The sequence below is a fragment of the Jaculus jaculus genome, chromosome 9 (assembly GCF_020740685.1).
Source record: "Jaculus jaculus isolate mJacJac1 chromosome 9, mJacJac1.mat.Y.cur, whole genome shotgun sequence".
NCBI classification, from domain to species: domain Eukaryota; kingdom Metazoa; phylum Chordata; class Mammalia; order Rodentia; family Dipodidae; genus Jaculus; species Jaculus jaculus.
The window spans coordinates 84,464,842-84,485,625 of NC_059110.1; the positions used below are offsets into that span (position 1 = coordinate 84,464,842).

A 20,784-nucleotide genomic window follows, 5' to 3' on the forward strand; every position below is an offset into this window, starting at 1 on the left:
TGAGTTCGAGGACACCTTGAGCCTACATAGTGAATTCCAGATCAGCCTGAGCTAGAGTGAGACCCTGCCTCGAGAAACCAAACCAAACAAACAAAAATTTACCCCTGAGCTGGGAGTGGGGGCGTACACCAGCACTTGGGAGGCAGAGGAAGGAGGATCACCTGAGTTCAAGGCCAGCCTGAGACTATATAGTGAATTCCAGGTCAGCCTGGGCTAGAATTGAGGCTCTACCTCAAAAAAACAAAAACAAAACAATTACCCATGAAATTTGATATGCAGGGGGCTGGAGAGATGGCTTAGCAGTTAAGGTGCTTACCTGTGAAGCCTAAGAACCCAGGTTCAATTTTTCAGGTCTCACGTAAGCCAGATGCACATGGTGGCACATGTGTCTAGAGTTTGTTTGCAGTGGCTAGAGGCCCTGGCATGCCCATTCTCTCTCTCTCTTTCCCCCCTTCTCACTCTTTCTGTTTATACTAAGTAAATAATTAAATAAAAAATTAAAAATTCTGTGTAAAGGGATACTAAGTAAGGCCATTTTAGACTCTGTAATAGATACATTTCCAGTCTCAGTGGCTTAAACGTACAATTCTCTTCCCTGTTCATGTGCATTCTGTGAGGGTGTTTCTGGCCAGGCACTCTTCCTGGGCTGGAAGGGCTGGGCTTCATCTTCCTTTGGTGGCTCTGTCATCTAGCCTGTGGCAAAGGGGTGGCAAAGCTGACAAGAAGAAGGAGTATGGAGGCTGCATAGTCAGGAGCAAGGGGCTCCACCTCCAGGTCTGACTATACTAACTGAATAATGCAGAAAACTGCAGGAAAGACTGGGAAAGGACATATCTGCTTTATTCCTCACCTCACCCAAAAAACTATTGGTTTAAAACAAGCTAAGTGTGGTGGTGCACACCTGTTATTTCAGCAGTCCAGTGGCTGAGGCAGGATACCCACATAGTAAGACTCTGTCTCAACAAGCCAAAATAACGAAAACACTGACCAGGGTGACCAGCCAAAGCCATCTCACTGTCCCCCTCCCCACTTTTGAGATGGGCTTATGTAGAATAGGCTGGCTGCAGACTTTCCGTGTAGCTGAGGATGACTATGTGCTGCTGATCTTCCTGCATTAACCTCCCAAGTACTGGCTTTATAGGCATGTACCACCACACATGGTTTATGTGGTATTGGAAATTGAACCCAGGGCTTTGTGCGTTCTAGGGAGAGACTCTGCCAACTGATCTACCTCTCTAGCCCATCTCTGTGCATGTGACCCATAGAATTCCTGAAGCCCTTTTCTCACCAGAAGGGAAGTCACCTTAAGAGAGAAACAGGTAGGGGCCAGGAAGATGGCTCGGTGGTTAAAGGTGCTTGTTTCTGCCAGGTGTAGTGGTGCACGCCTTTAATCCCAGTGCTCAGGAGACAAGGTAGGGGGATCACTGTGAGTTTGAGGCCACTCTATATAGTGCATTCCAGGTCAGCCTGGGCTAGAGTGGCTCAGGTTCAGTTTCCCAGCCATGCGCCCATATAAAGCTGGATGGGTATTTGGTTGCAGTGGCAAGAGACTCTGGTGTACGTGCATGTGTGCACACATACAAGTGCAAATAATAAATTTTAAAAGAAATGTGTAGGGCTGGGGAAATGGCTTAGTGGTTAAAGGTGATTGTTTGTAAAGCCTGCTGGCCCAGGTTCAGTTTCCCAGTACACACCTAAAGTCAAATGCACAAAGTGGCAGATGTGTCTGGAGTTTGTCTGCAGGGGCAAAAAGCCCTGGCATGCCCATACACACATGCACACTCTCTCACACAAAATAATTAATAATATTTAAATCAAATATGCATAGAAAAGGCATAAAATGGTGGCTTATGCTGGGAGTAGTGACACACGCCTTTAATCCCAGCACTCAGGAGCAGAGGTAGGAGGATCACTGAGAGTTTGAGGCCAACCTGGGACTACAGAGTGAGTTCCATGTCAGCCTCGGCTAGAGTGAGACCCTGCCTCAAAAAAGCAAACAAACGAAATGGTGCTTATGTCTTTAAGCCCAGCACTCGGGAGGCTGAGATAGGAGTACTGATGTGGGTTCAAGGTCAGCCTGGGACTACAGAGTGAGTTCCAGTTCGGTGTAGGCTAGCGTGAAACTCTGCCTCAAAATACTCCCCCCAGTCAGACAATAGTTATAGAATACAACAGAAGGATTCCAAAATTCCTTTGAAAGTGTAAAGGGCCACAAACACCAATTCTGAAAATGAACTGAGATTAAAGGTTTACCCAACTTGTCAGACATCGCACACTGATGGATGGAGATAGCATGGCAGAGATGTGGCACTAGGCATCTTCGAACACAGCATGAGCTGGTTACCGAACAGTGTTGACAAGATTGATACCTGGGTGCCAATAATAATGCAAGCAATAACAACAATTAATAATGAAACCTGTATACATCTTCTAAGTCCCAGAAACTTATTTTTGGCTTATCCCATTTGATTCTCACCCTACAAGGTAGGTAACTGTCACTTATCATTGCCATGTGACAGATGAGGAAACTGAAACTCAGTAGGGCAAAAACGATGTCTTGAGTCCACTTCTGGCTCTCAGTTTCTGGAGTCCAGTAGAGGAGCCTTGTTTTCTTTCTCCAGGGTAGCAGGGTCCTTGCCCAAGAGTTTGGGCCTTAAGCAACCCTGACTGGCGTGGAGGCTGCCTCTCCCAAGAGGCACAGCCTTCCATCGACACCATATCACACCAGGCCCCCAGCCCTGGCATTCCTGCCTTACTTCCAACTGACTAGAGGAGGTCTCACCAATTGGACCCCAGTTAAGCACAAAGACCTCTTTGTCATTTTCTTAATGAGAAGCCAAGGGCCCTGTCATTAGTGGGTGGAAGGGATAAGGAGTTGATGCTGGGCTGGGAGGGTAGAAACTGCTGCTGTTGGTCATGTGGATGATTTACAGTCTGGGAGGGGTGGGGAGCAAGTGCAGCAGGAGGGACATCCGTAGGGACCTTCCAGAAGCCCGGCTGAGAGCTTAATGAAGTGCTCTGTTTAATTTGATCATTACAAGAAATCATATGAGGCAGTGCCTTACACTTCTCCATTTTACAGATAAGGAAACTGAGGTCCAAAGAGGTTAAGAACCTTGCTCAAGGCTGGAGAGCTAATAAATGATGGTTGGCTTCAGCCCCACACAGCAGCACCCGCTGTGGGGTTTGGGACCAGCAGAGGAGAATGAAGATGAAAGGCTAGCTTGTCCTGTGGTGGGAAAAAAGGAGTGAGGGAAGGAGTGCTTGACTGAGGGGCACTGCTGTGTGGGCCGGCGCATGAGCCTGGCAAAAAGAACTTCTGGGGCTGGAGAGATGGCTTAGCAGCTAAAGCGTCTGCCTAAAAAGCCAAAGGTTTGATTCCTCAGGACCCATGTAAGCCAGATGCACAGGGTGGCATATGTGTCTGGAACTCATTTGCAGTGGCTAGAGGCCCTGGCATGCCCATTCTCTTTCTTTCTGTCTCTCTCTTAAATAAATAAAAAAATATATATATTTTTTAAAAAAGGACTTCTGGAGTACCAAGTTCGTCAGAAAAAGAATAATATTATTAAATGCCCACTGTGTGCCAAGGATGTGGCCAAAGGCTGTCTGTGTGTGCATGATGTCATTGAATTCTTACAGCTTTAAGATGCAGGGACCAATCCTTCCTTCCTTCCTTCTTCCTCCCTCCCTCCCTCCCTCTCTCCCTCCTTCCCTCCCTGTTTCTCCCTTCCTTCCCTCTCTTTCTTTCACAGTGCTGGGGATTGGACTCAGGACCTCGTGCAAGCGAGGCAAGTGCTGTACCGCAGGGCTGCACCTCCAGCCCCGCCTCCTTCCGCATCCACTCCACAGATGAGGAAACTGAACTGCCCCAGCTCTTAAACCTGGCAAATGGTGGGTACCAGGATTGGCTCTGGAGGAAGAGAGAAGGGGCAGGGTGGCTGCTTCCTGTTTCTTTCCTTGTCAAGATTCTTGGCTAGGAACAACAAACCCCAAACCGAATCACTTGGAGCAGCAGAGGGAGTTGGTGGGCAGCACTGAAGTGGCTTGCGAAATCAATGGGAAGAAGGGTGGGGGATGAAGTTAGGCAAACTTGGAGGAGGAATGGCGAGAAATGGGGTGGCTGGACTGACACCTTGGCCAGTGCCCTCCTCTGGATGACCCCAGAGGACACTGAAGCCCACAAACAGACTCAGGTCAAGTGGCCAAGTGTCTGGGCTCATCCTGTCTGTCCTTGCCAGGACCATCTGCCTTCTGAACCCCACCCTAGGGGTACCCCTCCCCAAGGCAGGAAGACGTTCAAAGGTTGAAATGCCACAAGCCTCTGGTGCCTGAGGTCCCTTAACTGCCCAGGAAGAGGTGTCCATGTCCTGTCCACAGTTGGACAATACTTCGAGAACCAACTTCAGGGGCTGCCTAGAAGCCGCGGGCCTCCAGTCTTGAAGGAGGATGTGGAGTTAGCACCTCTCCCCGTCACCACCACAGAACATGCCAGCTCTCTTCGGAACAGGTGTTGATTCCAGTGTCCCTATCTCCGCCACTTGCCTGGCTCACACTCTTCCCTCCCTCTGCATCCTTATCCCCTAGGCAATCCACCTTCAATGATCAAATGAACTCAAGCTACAGTCCCATATAACATGTCATGTCTCCATCTACTTCTTTAGCAGGGGCTCACTATGTGGTGCAGGCCAGCTTGGAGCGCACAGTCTCCTTGCCTTAGCCTCCATGGTGCTTTAGGATTATCGTTGTGCACCACCACTTCCAGCTCTGCCTCAGTTTGATAACCAGCTAGCTACAAGCCTCATCTCCCATCCTGGTCTCCCATCTCATGGTTTGGCAAAGTCAATTTGCTGTATTTTCTGTATGTACCATGACCTTACACTTCTAGGCCAAGGTACATATTGTTCCCCTAATTTTTTTTTATTTTTTTTTTTTTAATTAGGGTCTCACTCTAGCTCAGGCTGACCTGGAATTCACTCTGAATTTTCAGGGTGGCCTCGAACTCATGGCAATCCTCCTATCTTTGCCTCCTGAGTGCTGGGATTAACAGTGTGCACCACCACACCTGGCCTTTAATCTTTTTAATGATTTTTAAAAGTATTTTATTTTTGGGCTGGGGAGATGGCTTAGCGGTTAAGCGCTTGCCTGTGAAGCCTAAGGACCCTGGTTCGAGGCTCGGTTCCCCAGGTCCCACGTTAGCCAGATGCACAAGGGGGCGCACGCGTCTGGAGTTCGTTTGCAGAGGCTGGAAGCCCTGGCGAGCCCATTCTCTCTCTTCCTCTATCTGCCTTTTTCTCTGTGTCTGTCGCTCTCAAATAAATAAATAAAATAAAATAAAATTTAAAAAAAAGTATTTTATTTTTGTTTATTTTTATTTATTTATTTGAGAGCGACAGACATAGAGAGAGACAGAGGGAGAGAGAGAGAGAGAATGGACGCGCCAGGGCCTCCAGCCACTGTAAACGAACTCTAGACGTGTGTGCCCCTTTGTGCATCTGGTTTATGTGGGTCCTGGGGAATTGGGCCTCGAATCCGGGTCCTTAGGTTTCACAGGCAAGCGCTTAACCGCTAAACCATCTCTCCAGCCCCTTTGTAATGATTTTTAAAAATTATTTTATTTTTGAGAAAGAGAGAGAGACAGAGAAAGAGGCAGAGGAAGAGAGAGAATGGGCGCACCAGGACCTTTCAACTGCTGTGAGCAAACGCCAGACACATGTGCCCCCTTGCGTGCACGTACAACATTGCATGTTTGTGTCACTTTGCACCTGGCTACGTAGGACCTGGATATTGGAACATGCATTCTTAGACTTCACAGGCAAGAGCCTTAACTGCTAGGTCATCTCTCCAGGCCCCTTAATCTTTTTAAAAGAAATTATTTATTCATTTGCAGGCTGGGGCGGGGCACACCAAGGCCAAATGAACTCCAGATACATGTATCATTTTGTGCATCAGACTTTACATGGGTACTGGGAAACTGAACCTGGGCCATTAGGCTTTGCAAGCAAGCACCTTTAACCATCGAGCCATCTTTCCATACCCTCCCTTAATCTTCAGTGCCCTTGATTCTCACTGCTTTGCAAACCCCTACTCATCCTTGGAAACCAAGTTCTGGCCTCTCATTCCATGGCACTGTTATGATTGGCTTACAATATGGCATTTCCCATTCCTAGCAAGCTCAAGGGACCATGTCTGCTTTGCATATGATAACTTCTTTATCTAACCCTTCACCTAAATCCTGGCAGATGATAAGTATTCAATTAACTAACTCAACTGGCTAAGAAATGCTGATGAGTGAGAGAAGGCAGTTTCAGGAGATGGGTTCAGGTGGTGGCAAGAATCAGATTTCCAGGGCTGATGAAGGCTGTGTTGAGGCAGGGAGATGAAAGGAAGAAGGAAAAGAGTTCCTTCCAGGAAGAAGCACTACTTTGGAGGAAGCATCCTAGGTGGGTAGAAAGAAGGCCAGGGGTCAGGGTCTTGGGTCAAGCCTTCTCTCTGAGAGGCAATTCACTGGAGGCCTGAGACTCGGCTTCCTTCCAAACCCTAGACTTGTACATGCTACTTTGCTGTACCCAAGAAAATGAAATGCTTCCCCCACCCCGACTTAAACTTCATTATGTTTATTCATTTGCTCACACCTTGCAGCTCATAACAGAGCTACACACACTAACTTGGGGTTCAGACTTGGTTCTCTCTCTCTCTTTCTCTCTCTCTCTCTTTTTTTTTTTTCTTCCCGAGGTAGGGTTTTACTCTAGCCGTGGAATTCACTATGTAGTTGCAGGGTAGCCTAGAACTCCTGATGGTCCTCCTACCTCTTCCTCCCGAGTGCTGGGATTAAAGGTGGGTGCCACAATGCACAGCTTCATTTTCATTTTTTAAAAAAATTATTTGAGATAGAGCAAATGGGCACACCAGGGCCCCTAGCCACTGCAAACTCCAGACACACGCACCACCGTGTGCACCTGGCTTATGTGGGTACTGATGAATTGAACCTGGGTCCTTAGGCTTTGCAGGCAATTGCCTCAACCGCTAAACCATCTCTCCAAAGCGCCTTAACCGCTAAACCATCTCTCATAGTACATTCTTTTTTTTGGTAATCCAGGCTGTCCTACTCAAAATCCTCCTGTCTCAGCCTTCCGAACGCTAGGAGTACAGGCGCCTGGCAGTTAATGGGCTTTGCAGCATGTACTTATTGCACAGCTTATTTTTTGTTATTGCTCCTTGTTGTGGCCTCCAGGAGGACAAGACTTTGTTTGTTTGAATCACTTCTCTAAACCACAAGTTTCTACACAGTAGGCAGTCAGTGATTTTTGTTGGGGTGGAGAGCGCTTACCCAGCATGTGAGGGAGGCCCTGATATCATAGCAGACACCCCCATGTTGTTGACCGAATGCATGCAGGGACCGAGCCCGGGGCGGTGTGTGTGTGGGGGGGAGCTCACATCTGCTGGATTCCAGAGCTTCCCACTAAGCCGGGGGTCCATGCGCCCCCGGCCAGGGTCTGAGCTGGCAAGGCCGGGCCGGGAGCTGCGGCGGGTCGCGGGCTTTCTTCCAAGGTGGGATCCTGTGCTCCCCCGGGGGAGCGACGCCGGAACTTCCAGAGAGGAGCAGGAATTTCTGAAATCCAGGCCAGCCGGAGCGATAATAGGTACTTTCGCGGCCCCGAGGAAACGCCCGGCCCTAAATCACGCGGCCGCCCCTCCTCCCCGCCCGCGGCCCGAGAAGCGGAGCTCCAGGCGGGGGCCGCCGCGGGGGCCACGCGGGCCGCTTTGAAGTCCGCGCGCCGGCCGTCCCGGCAGCCCTCGGTGCCCCCCTAGCCCCGGAGCGCCTCTGGTCGCGGGCTCGGGACCACGCGGGCGCTGCTCCCGGGCTGCGCGGTTTGTCCCGAGAGCCCCATCCCTGTATTAACTACTGTGCAGCGTGGGTCCTTTCCCATTTTTTCTTTTTTCTTTTTCTTTCCTTCCTTTCGCTTATCCATCCTTTCTTCCCTTTCCCCTTCCCTTCTTTCTCCTATCCTTCTCACTCCCCCCCCCCGTTTTCCCCTCTCTTCCTTTCCCCCTCCCTTCATTCTACCCTCTCTTTCTCTCTTCCTCCTCTCTTTTTCCCCCTCCCACCCTTCCATGCTCCCTCCTTCCCTGCCATCCTTCCTTCTAACCTTCCTCCTTCTCCCCTCCCTCTTCCCTTCCTTTGACAGGTCTCACTAACTTGACATTGTATTTGCCCCTTAACTCACAGTCCTCCTGCCTCTGTTTCCCTAGTGCTGGGATTACAGGTGTGGGCTACCATGTCTGTTATGATTATTTTAGTACTATTCATCTAACATTCAGTAGCTATTTCTTCACACTTACTGGGGCACAGGGCTGGCCACTGAAGATTTAGAGGTGGCCTCCAGGAGGCCCCAGCAGAAGTGCTAAACTCTGAAATGGATTTAAGAAGGAAACTGTGGGTTGAAAAGATGGCCTAGTGGTTAAGGCACTTGCCTGGAATGCCTAAGAATCCAGGTTTGATTCCCAAGGACCCACATAAGCCAGCTGCACAAGGTGGCCATGTACCTTTGGTGTTTGTTTGCAGCAGCTGGGGGCCCTGGCACCCCCATTCAAAAATAAAAAATAAAAAAAACAACTATCATATAAAAGGAAGAAAACTGAGCTGGATGTGATGGCGCATGCCTTTAATCCCAGCACTCAGGAGGCAGAGGTAGGAGGATCGCTGTGAGTTTGAGGCCACCCTGAGACTACATAGTGAATTCCAGGTCAGCTTGAGCTAGAGTGAGACCCTACCTCGAAAAAACAAAACAAAAAAAGAAGAAGAAGAAAACTGAAGGGGGTTGGAGAGATGGCTTAGCGGTTAGGAGATGGTTGCCTGCAAAACCTAAGGGACCCAGGTTCAACTTCCCAATATCCACATGAGCCAGATGCACAAGGTGGCACATAGGTATGGAGTTTGTTTGCAGTGGCTAGAAGCCCTGGGCTGCCCATTCTCTCTCTCTCTGACTCTCTAATAATTGAAAATATTTTAATTAAAAAACTGAAGGTGACCTGGTGGGGAAGTCGCCAAGCTGGTCCCACAGAGGAGGGAAGGTCACCAAGCTGCTGAGGAAAGTGACCCACTGTCTGTCACCAGAAGTCAGCCCAGACAAAGATACAGGTGCACACATGGAGCTGATCCCGGATCCCCTCAGGCTGCTCTGGCCTCACGGGCTGGTAGTCACGAGCCTGTCACATGTGTGATACCTAGGATCTTGTGGACCACCAGGCCCATCAGTGTTGGTAGCAGTGAGCTAAGAACCCCTGGGCAGTGAGCTTCAGTCGCAGCCTGCTGGCGGTTGGGCTGCTCCCAGTCGCTCCTGCCTCCCAGCCCACTTCTCCCCCGTCATCTCCCTCCGTTGGTTTTCTTCATTTTATATTTTGGTTTTTCGAGGTAGGGTCTCTGTCTAGCCCAGGCTGACCTGGAATTCACTATGGAGTCTCAGGCTGGCCTTGAACTCACAGCAGTTCTCTGCTTCCTGAGTGGTAGGTGTGCGCCACCGCTCCCACCCAAACCCTTTTTGTTTTCATACTTGGTTTATTTTATATATATATATAATACAGGAGCTGGGCATGGTGGCACACGCCTTTAATCCCAGCACTCGGGAGGCAGAAGTAGGAAGATGGCTGTGAGTTTGAGGCCACCCTGAGACTACATAGTGAATTCCAGGTCAGCCTGGACTAGTGTAAGACCCTACCTCGAAAAACCCAAAAAATATATGTATTACAGAGGGAGGGAAGGAGAATGGGCATGCCAGGGCTTCTAGTCAATGCAAATGACCTCCAGAGGCATGTGCCACCATGTGCATCTGGCTTACGTGAGTGCTGGGTATTTGAACCTGGGCCCTTGGGCTTCTCAGGCAAGCACCTTAAACACCAAGCCATCTCTCCAGCATTTTTTTTTTTTTTTTTTTTTTGAGGCAGGCTCTCACTCTGTAGGTTAGGCTGGACTTGATCCTCCTGCTTCCAGCCTCACTACTGTGGGATCATAGATATATGCTTCCCTGCTTGATAGTTGAATCTATTTAAATCCCTTCATCCACAATCCTATCCACTTGCTGGGGATGGAACTAAGGACCTTGAACATGTCAAGCAAGTGATCAACCCCTATGCCCCACCCCCAGTTGTTTTTATTTCAAAAGACAAATGCCAGGCCTTGAATAGCTGCAGGCAGTCGGAGCGGGGGTGTGTGTGTGTGGGGGGGGCAGATTTTTGTTGCTACCATAAGGGTGCTTGTGAGTTGAGAGTGTAGGTCCAGCCCAGAGAGGTTAAGATTAGGAGCCATACTACAGCACAACCCACTGGCTTGGCACAAATTCCTTAACTCTCTGAGCCCTAGTCTGCAGTCTGTATAATGGGTATCATAATAATAGGCTTTCTATATAGGATTGTTGTGAGGCCAAGATAATGTATGCTTAAAAGCACGCACTACAATGTGTGGCCTACAATAAGAACCTGGTAGAAGTCAGTAACAGTGCTTAAAATGCTTCTAGCACCTTCCTTCTTCAGTGACTTGGCATCCTAGAGCTCACCTCCTCTGGAAAGTATGCTGCATAGTCATAATCAGCCAAAACAATAATGATCTTAATAGCACTGGTACCCTCCCCTCAGCTTCTGAGAGGTTCCCTGGAGATCAAAGGGAAGGAAGCCTTGCTTGGATACTCCTCCTCCATTCCTTCCTAGGGATGGGGGTGCTCAGGGCTTGCCCTTTTGCTTCCCCTAGTCTGTAGTAAAGGTCTTGTAGGTGAATCTTTCCCCAGAGGCCTGGGACTGTGTTGTGCTTCTAAGCTCCTGGTTAGATTTAATGCTCTGTCATCATGTTCAAATGTTTTTATTATTATTATTATTTATTTATTTGACAGAGAAAGAGGGGGAAAGAGAAAGGGGGAGAGAGAGAGAGAGAGAGAGAGAGAGAGAGAGAGAGAGAGGGAGAGAATGGGCATGCCAGGGCCACTAGCCACTGCAAACAAACTTCATATGCATGTGCCACATTGTGCATCTGGCTTTATGTGGGTACTGGAGGATCAAACCTGGGTCCTTAGGCAAACACCTTAACTGCTAAGCCATCTCTGTAGCTCACAGATTCTTTTTGTTGTTGTTGTTGTTTGTTTATTTTTATTTATTTTATTATTTTAAGGTGACAGAGAGAGAGAGAGAGAGAGGGAGACAGATAGAGAGAATGGGCACGCCAGGGCCTCCAGCCACTGCAAATGAATTCCAGATGCGTGTGCCCCCTGGTGCATCTGGATAACGTGGGTCCTGGGGAATTGAGTCTCAAACCGGGGTCCTTAGGCTTCACAGGCAAGCGCTTAACCACTAAGCCATCTCTCTAGCCCTAGCCCTCAAATTCTTAATATGTTGGGCCAAAGACCCCAAATTTTTTTTTAATATTTATTTATTTATTTGAGAGCGACAGACACAGAGAGAAAGACAGATAGAGGGAGAGAGAGAGAATGGGCATGCCAGGGCTTCCAGCCTCTGCAAACGAACTCCAGACGCATGCGCCCCCTTGTGCATCTGGCTAATGTGGGACCTGGGGAACCGAGTCTCGAACCGGGGTCCTTAGGCTTCACAGGCAAGCGTTTAACCGCTAAGCCATCTCTCCAGCCCATGACCCCAAATTTTTATTTTGTAGTACACCCAGCAACCTGAGTGTCCTGCCTACAGTCTCACAGAGAAGGTATCTTTTTTCCAAGAGAAGGAAACTGAGGAATGTAGATGGGGACATGACTGGCCCAAGGTCACATTGTGAGGAGCCACTGGGTGGGGAAGGAAGAGAGCTCCTTCCACCAAGCTTCCTCTCCCAGCTGACTCTCATGCAATGACTGGTCCAGGTGCTCTGCTCCCCTTCCTATCCCCTAGTTGAAGCCAGGCTTTTCTCAGGGGGTGTGCAAGACCCAGAACCCCAGGGTCCACTTGGGTGAACAGTACAGTGACTTGGAAATCTCTAGGGTGGTAGCTGGGTATGGTGGCTCCCATTCTATATTCCCAGGAGGCTGAGATAGGAGGATTGCCATGAGTTCCAGGCTAGCCTGGGTTACAGAGTGAGTTCTGGATTACTCTGCCTCAAAAACAACACACCCATATCCACAACACCACTCTCTCTCACACACACCCACACCAAAAAAAAGAAAAAAATAACAAAAATAAACCTCTTAGGGTGGCTTCAAGGGGCTAAAGGATTTTGGAGGTAGAAAAGAGATGGCCATAGAATATGATATTCTGGAACTATATGCCCGAGCTGTGGCCTGTCCTTATCTTCTGATCTGAGACCTAGTGAAACTGACATCCAGTTCCTGGATGGTGGGGTGATGCTCTGTATGGAGAAAACATCTGGTTCTATCTATTTGCGTTTCCTTTGTTTTGTAGAGTGAGGGTTTGAACCCAGGGTCTTGTGTGCAGGCACTGTACCATTGAGCTACACCCCCAGCCTTCATGCCTTATTTTGAAATAGAGTCTCACTATGTAGCCTAAGCTATCCTTGACTCATGATCTTCCTGACTCAGCCTTCCTGAGTTCTGGAATCACAGGAATACATCACTACACCTGGCATCTAGCTGCTTTTTATTCCACATATATTGCACATTTTAGAGGAATTGTTCCCAGGAGAGATACACAGTCCTTCAGTGTAGTGAGCAAGACAGATGAACTAGAACAAATAAAAGCAGTTTGTTTCCTAGTGTGTGCTCTTTTCCTGTGTGGGGATATTCAGTTTGAAGTAATGGGGTCATGGGGTAATGCTGTCAGTGAGATGGACATGAACTACCAACTCATTTCAGCTGATGCCACAACAGGCTGTAGCATCTGGGAGGAATTTGGATTGTGGCTGGGAAAAGGATTTTATTATTATTATTATTATTATTATTTTGATTCTTAAAAATATTTATTTATTTGAGAGATAGATAGGTAGGTAAGTAGATAGAAAGAAAGAAAGAAGGAAGGAAAGAGGGAGGAGAATGGGTGTGCCAGTGCCTCTAGCCACTGCAAATGAACTCCAGAAGTATGTGCCTCCTTGTGCATCTGGCTTACGTGGGTCCTGGGAAATTGGACCTGGTTCATTTGGCTTCAAAGGCAAATGCATTAACTGCTAAGCCCTCCCTCCAGCCCAAGAGATTCATTCTTATGGTGCTTCTGATACCTCACGCATGGCTGTGTGCAATTCCATTGAGATTCTTTCTCTAGGTTTAAGGATTTTTTTTTTTTTGAGGCATAGTCTCATGTAGCTCAGGCTGGCTTCAAACTCACTATGTAGCCAAGGATGACCTTGAACTTCTGATCATCCTGCCCCTATCTCCCCACCTCACAAGTGCTAGGATCATGGATGCACACCACCCTGCCTGGTTTATTCAGCGCTGGGGATCAACCCCAGGACTTTGTGCCTGCCAGGCAAGCACTCTAATGAGTGAACTATATCCCCAACACACAACCCCTCCCCCGCCGAGACCCTATTTAATACTGAAATCACTGGTGGTAGCAGCAGGGACTGTTCATTGTACTCACAACACAACAGTACTGTGTGTAGGTGCAGGGCTCTGCAGGACGCCGCTGACCACACTACAAGGGGAGCCGGGAGCATCAAGTCTCCATCACTCTCTGCTGCTGACTCAGCCGAGCTCTACCCAGAGGAGGTAGAGAGAGAGCTGAACTCAATTACAAGTGCAACCCAGGGCTGGAAAGATGGCTTAGTGGTTAAGGGCTTTGCCTGCAAAGCCAAAGGATCCAGGTTTGATTCCCCAGGACTCGAGTAAGCTAGATGCACAAAGTGGCACATGAGTCTGGAGTTCGTTTGAAGGGACTGTAGGCCCCTGGTGTTCCTATTCTCCCCCCACCCCCACCCCCTTGCCTCTTTCTCTCTGAAATAAGTAAATAAACCCAGCACTTGGGAGGCAGAGGTAGGAGGATCACTGTGAGTTCAAGGCCACCCTGAGACTACAGAGTGAATTCCAGGTCAGCCTGGACTAGAGTGAGACCTTACCCCGAAAAACTAACTAAAATAAAATATTATAAAAAAAAAATCTCCAACCCAGAATCTCAGCCAGCTTCAGGCTGGTACCTGAAAAAGTCTGACCCGATCATTCCGTTTTCCTCCTGCGTCAGATCTGCCCCTCCCTTCTGAATCCTCTGAGATGCTTGTGCCTTTTCCCTTAGTGACACAGCTTTGTGGTTGCTCCCAGGAGTTGACAAGAACTTTCAAAGTTCCTGAAACACCCCAACCCACCATTTCTAGTCTTCTGTGAGCCTGTGGGCTGTTCTGACCGGAGGCCAAATGTGGCACTCTTTCTGGGCTCAGGAGAAAGAGGAGCTCACGTCGGAGGGTCCCCCGGTGTGAGGCAGAGCAAGTTCCCTGTGGCAGCTGGAGCGCAGTCCGGGGCGTGGCCAGGCTCAGCAGCTGGTCCAGTGTACAAGAATCTGCTTGCTTCCTTCCTTGCTTCCTTCCTCTCAGTTCCTCCCTTACCATCCTACCTGGGGGCAGGTAATAAAGCAGGAGGGAGATGGATGGATGGGGAGGGCGGGGAGCCACGTGGTGCCATAAAGCCCAGCGAGAGAAGGCGCGTCCAGGGAGCGCCCAAGCCAGCTCAGAAGGTGGACCCCGCAAACCTCGGGGGACCCAACGCCGAAGCAGCGGGGGGGTTCTGCACGTAGGTCATGTTCCGAAGAGCGCCAGGGCCAGGCCTGAAGGGGCTGAAGGGGCTGGAGGGCTCCGTGGAGTCCTTGGGGAGCTCTTGCCCCGAGGCTAGCAGGGATTTTGGGGTGCTGCGGGAGAACGGCGCGCCCCGCAGCCTGGGCGAGACGGAGGAGGCGGCGGGCAGGAAGCGCGCGCGGCCGGCGCGGTCCAAGGCGCGGCGCATGGCCGCGAACGTGCGCGAGCGCAAGCGCATCCTGGACTACAACGAGGCGTTCAACGCGCTGCGGCGGGCGCTGCGCCACGACCTGGACGGCAAGCGGCTCTCCAAGATCGCCACGCTGCGCAGGGCCATCCACCGCATCGCCGCGCTCTCCCTGGTCCTGCGCGCCAGCCCCGCGCCCCGCTGGCCCTGCGGCCACCTGGAGTGCCACGGCCAGGCCGCTGCGCGGGGCCCGGGCTCCGGGAACGCGGGCTGCAGCCCTCCGCGGCCCGCGCCGACGCCCGCGGCGCCGGGTCTCGCCGGCCCGTTCGCGCCACCGTCGGCTCCGCGCTGCGCCTCGTGCTCCCCGCACGCGCACCCGCACCCGAGGCAGCCCAGGGCGGCGGCCGAGACACCCGGCTCGGCCCAGGCCTCGATGGGGAGCTGGCGCCGATGTCCTGGGGCTCCACCGGCCGGGCCGAGTCCGTGGCAGCGGGGCTACTTGCGAACCGGCTCTGGGCTGGGTTACCAGCTCTCCTGACCCTGCCCCCAGCCCCTTAGATGTCCTGGAAGGAAGGTGGCCGCCAGGAGGACTACAGAAGAGAAGACTGCGAAAACTGCCCCGGACAGAGCATTAACTGATGGGGCTGCGTCTTGAGTGGGAGAGGAGGCTGCCTTGCCAGTGGGAAGGAACTTTGGGGATTGGGGCAGCACCCTTACCTCCGGGCCTCGGGTGCTAAGGAAGAAGCAGGGTTTTAGGTTGGGACTTGTTCGACTTTTCTTGGAGAGTGGCTTTTGCGTTCTTGTACCTCTGAGCCCTGCTTTCTCTTGCTGCTTTTGGACGGTGGGACTTGTGTGGGAGTGTGGGTAAACATTTGCTGTGATATAAGGGCCGCATGTTGTGGCCCCTTTACCCGGGCCTGGGCTGATGCCCCAAGTTTGATATAGGAGAGGCAGGAGAATTAGGCAAATAAAAACCTGTCTCCTCCATCTTCGACCACGACTCATCTGGACCCCAGTGGCCCAGTGTGACAGGAAAGCGTCATTGAGCGCCTGGGGTTTACCTTGGGATGGCGGGCCAGGACCTACAGCTTCTTCCAGCAGGGACCTGGGACCTGGGACCTGGGCCCGGGCTCATGACAAGTCCCCGTGAGCAGCTGGGCAAACCGGGGGGTCCCAGAGGAGGAGAGACATCTAGAGAAGACACTCTTCCCTGTGGTCCCGAGGGAATTATTTGGAAAAAGTTGGCGCTAAAGTAGTGATTGGCTTCACCCGTGAGCTGGGCCATTTGCAGTGGAGGGGGCGGGGGAGGGGATGAGAGCAGGGCCAAGGCTGGGGTCAGGAAGTCTTGCTTATAGCTCCAAGCAGGGCTTCCAGCAAATAGGGGCCTCTATTATGAGAGACTTATATTCCAGGAGAGGTTTTGGAGAGGGAATAAGGGAAGTGGAGTCCTGGGCTAAGGTTGCAAAGGGAGCGTGAGGCACAAAGCCATCCCTCCCCTGGCAATTCTGTAGAACTGTCCTACATTAAGATCGGTTCCTGCCTGGCTCAGCTCTGGCCAACACTGCAGGTACTGCATACCCACAGAAGGCTTTATGGTATCTTCGGAAAGCCTGGGTTTTTGCCACCTCAGAAGTGGGATCCCAGCGAATCTGGAGAGCAACCCGTAGGTGAGGCTTATGGTCATGAGTTTGATTAAAAAACAACAACACAACACCCAAATCTGATTCCCAAGATCCCACGCGTTTTTCACAATGAGTGATTTTGATGTCAAGGAAAGATAAATTTGAGATTATTAAAGAAATGGAGGTTTTCATCTTAAAGCAGCTAGGTTTATCCAAATTCCAAATATAGCACAAAAAAAACCCACCCCGGAATGATAGTATTAAATGTAAGTCAAAAGGAAAATGCTAGAAAGTGAAAACATATACAACAGAGCTGCCATGGCCAAAAGCTATAAAGAACTGATATGCATGAAGAAAGAAATTGGTTATTCACAAGATTAATTGAACAGTCCACTCAAATGGTGTTTTGGTTTTTGGGGGGTTCGAAGTAGGGTCTCACTCTATCCCAAGCTGACCTGGAACTCACCTTCTAATCCCAGGCTGGCCTTGAACTGGTGGCAGTCCCTACTCTGCCTGGGATTAAAGGCATTGCCATCACACCCGGCTCAAATAGTGTTTGAAGGAAAGTCAACTTTTATATGAGTATATGATAATTGTTGTGTTTTAAACTTTTTCTTGAAAAATTTTATACATGTTCATAATGTATTTTGGCCATAATCCCCTTTGATTACTTTGGATCATCTGATCCCCCCATCCTGATTCCCTTCTTTCCAACTAGTCCTTCTTCTATTTTTTTTTTTTTTTTTTTTTTTTGAGGCAGGGTCTCACTCTAGCTCAGGCTGACCTGGAATTCATTATGTAGTCTCAGGGTGACCTTGAACTCTTGGTGATCCTCCTATCTCTGCCCCCCAACTGCTGGGATTAAAGGCATGTGCCACCATGCCCGGCACCCCTCTTTTATTTTGATATCTCTCTGTCTTTTTAATTGAAAGCTTCCATACTTACAGACAATAAGCCATAATAATTCCCTCCCCCACTTTCTTGTTCACAAATCCACTCTCCATCATAGCCCCTCCCCTCTCTCTGTTAGTCTCTCTTTTATTTTGATGTTATCTTTTCCTCCTATTATGAGGATCTTGTGAAGGTATTGCCAGGCACTGTGAGGTCATGGATATTGAGGCCAATTTCTGTCTGGACGATTGCATTGTAAGCAGCTGTACCCTTCCTTTGGCTCTTACATTCTTTCCTCCACCTCTATAAAGAACTGATATGCACAAAGAATGGACTGCAGTGGACCCTGAGCCTTGGGGGGTGTGCTAGAGGTGTTTCAGTGCTGAGCACTTCTCTCTCACTTCTCAGCATTATGGTGCCTTTTGGGTCATCCTAGTGGTCACCACCATCTGAAAAGAGAAGCTTCTCTAACCAAAAGTGAGAGTAGCATTGATCTATGGGTATGAATGTTAAGTAAAGCGCTTACAGGGTGTTTGGTGAGCATAATATACACATTTAGTCAGACAAGAAGAGCAGGCATTGCACTCTTGTTTGTTTGTTTGTTGTTTTTTTTTTTTTTTTTGGTATTTTTGAGGTAGGATTTCACTCTAGCCCTGGCTGACCTGGAATTCACTACGTAGTCTCAGGGCAGCCTTGAACTCATGGTGAACCTCCTACCTCTGCCTCCTGAGTGCTGGGATTAAAGGTGTGCGCCACCACAGCCAGCTAGGCATTGTACTCTTAAGGCTTCTCTCCTCTCCCTCTCTCTCTCTCTCTCTCTCTCTCTCTGTCTTTCTGTTTTACTCTCCTCCATCATCCATGATGACATGTTGATGAGCCCAATTTTGTGCAGGTAATGACAACCATTGTGAGGTCAGAAATGCAACAGCTATGTTGTGTCTGGAAGACAGCATTCCTTCCCGTCCTTTAGCTCTTGCATTCTTTCTGCCTCCTCTTTTGCACTGTTCCCTCAGCCTTGGAACTGTGATAAGAGATGTCTCATTTAGTGCTGAGCACTCAACAGTCACTTTTTCTCAGCACTCTGATGAGTTTTGAGTCTCTCCAGGATTCATTGTCATCTGAAAGAAAGAAAAGAAAGGAAAAGAAAAGAAAGAAAGAAAGAAAGAAAGAAAGAAAGAAAGAAAGAAAGAAAGAAAGAAAGAAAGGAGCTTCTCTGACCACTCGGGAGAGCAGTACTAATCTATGGGCATTAACATAAACATACAGAGGGCAATGTGATGCCAAACAATGGTAATTCCTGTGTTTTGTTTTTGAGATGAGGTTTTCCTATGTAGTTCAGGATAGCTAGAACGCACCATCCTCCTGCCTCCAGAGTGCTGGGCTCACAGCCATGGGCCACCCTGCTTGGTGAGAATTAATTTGTAGATTCCAGAGAATAATAATATCGTGGCACTGCTTAGCAGCTTGCAGCTCCTCGGGACTTCGTGGAGCCACACAGCCAGCGGGGTCAGGGTTCAGATCCTGACTGGGATCCCCAGGTGGGCTGGGCCCCATGAACACAGAGTTGGTCAAGGGATTCAAAGCCCATCTACAGAGTTAACTGAGTCCATTTCTATAGGAAATTGGTCCAGAGTTCCAAGATCTTCATGTTAAAAGTCTGAAACCAGGGCTGGAGAGATGGCTTAGCGGTTAAGTGCTTGCCTGTGAAGCCTCCAGGACCCACGTTAGCCAGATGTACAAGGGGGCGCATGCGTCTGGAGTTCCTTTGCAGTGGCTGGAAGCCCTGGCGTGCCCATTCTCTCTCTCTCTCTGCCTCTTTCTTTCTCTGTCTGTTGCTCTCAAAAAAAAAAGTCAGAAACTAGGGGCAGCGGACGGCTCATAGGGCAAAGCGCTTACTGTGCATGTGTGAGAGCCTGGGCTTGGGTCCCCAGCACTCACATAAATACTGGGTGGGCGTGGTGACATGTGCCTGTAAGAGACAAGTAGATTTCCAGGGCAAACTGGCTAGCTAGATTAATTAAATTGGTGAAGACGCCTGATGTAAACTTCTGGCCTCTACACACAGGTGCACATACGTATATACACACCCCACATAATCATGTTTGCCTAAAAACATGCAAACACATATACCACACATATATGCATAAGCACACACCACACACACACACATTCAAAAATTAAAAAGTCTGGAGCTGGGCGAGATGGCGCACGCCTTCAATCCCAGCACTCAGGAGGCAGAGGTAGGAGGATCACTGTGAGTTCAATGCCACTCAGACTACATAGTGAATTCTAGGTCAGCCTGGGCTAGAGAGAAACCCTACCTCGAAAAACCGGAAAAAAAATTAAAAAGTCTGAAATCCCAATTCTTTTCAAAATTTATGTGTGTGTGTGTGTGTGTGTGTGTTTGTGTGTGTGTACACCAGGTTGTCTTGCCACTGCAAATGAATGCCTGTCCAGCTTTAGATGGGTGGCTGGGGAATTGAACTCAGGGCCAGCAGACTTTGCAAGCATGTGTCTTTAACTACTGAGCCATATTCCCAGTCCCTGAAATCCCAATTCTTTCTTTATGTCTTTTTGGTTTTTAGAGGTAGGATCTCACATTAGTCCAGGCTGACCCGAAATTCACTGTGTAGTCTCGCGATGGCCTCGAACTCACAGCGATCCTCCTACCTCTGTCTTCCAGGTGCTGGGATTAAAGGCGTGGGCAACCACGCCCGGCTAGTATTTTTTTTTTAAACTTGTGTTAAGTCTATATTGTGCAGGCCAATACCAAGTATGAATATAATATATAGGTCTCCAGGTAACTCCTGGATGGAACCTTGCATGGGCCACTGCCGACAGGACCAGTATATTGCACTGTTGTACGGGTTTGTCTCACCAGAACAGCCCAAACTCCCTCCCTATCCCCTTTCCAACTCTGCTCATGCCCTTATCACCGTCAGCCACTAGGTGGCACTGCACACTCAGCCGCTTCCAGTGGCAAAGTGGACCTGATCCCCAAGTGCCCTAAACCCCAGCCAGCTCATCCAGGCAACTTGGTTGTCGCTGCCAGGACCATTCTAAGTACTTCTTGGCTTTTTCTTTTCTTCTGTTAAATCTAAAAGGCATCTTTATGTCTTGTTCATTCTATCTTTTATTTTATTTTATTTTGTATTTTTCCAGGTAGAGTCTCACTCTAGCCCAGGCTGACCTGTAATTCACTATGTAGTCTCAGGGTGGCCCCGGACTCACAGGGATCCGCCTACCTCTGCCTACCAAGTGCTGGGATTAAGCGCGCCCCCACGCCCCGCAGAGAAGCAGCGTTTCTTAAACCACCCAGAGCCGATTCCTCCCACTAATGCAGCTGCGGTGCTCCTCGCCGGCCCCAGCACTTGCTGTTTGATGAGATTCAGCCCGAGATGAGAGTCCCGCTCCGATTTGGG

General features: G+C 49.5%; 1 protein-coding gene across 1 annotated transcript; it reads left to right on the plus strand.

The window, feature by feature from the left end:
* Positions 1–14,667: 14,667 nt before the first annotated feature.
* Bhlha9 (basic helix-loop-helix family member a9) lies at positions 14,668–15,760 on the plus strand. Its single transcript, XM_045157933.1, has one exon. The coding sequence runs from the start codon at positions 14,668–14,670 to the stop codon at positions 15,385–15,387; it is 720 nt and encodes a 239-aa protein (XP_045013868.1). The 3' UTR covers positions 15,388–15,760.
* The last annotated feature ends 5,024 nt before the right edge of the window (positions 15,761–20,784 follow it).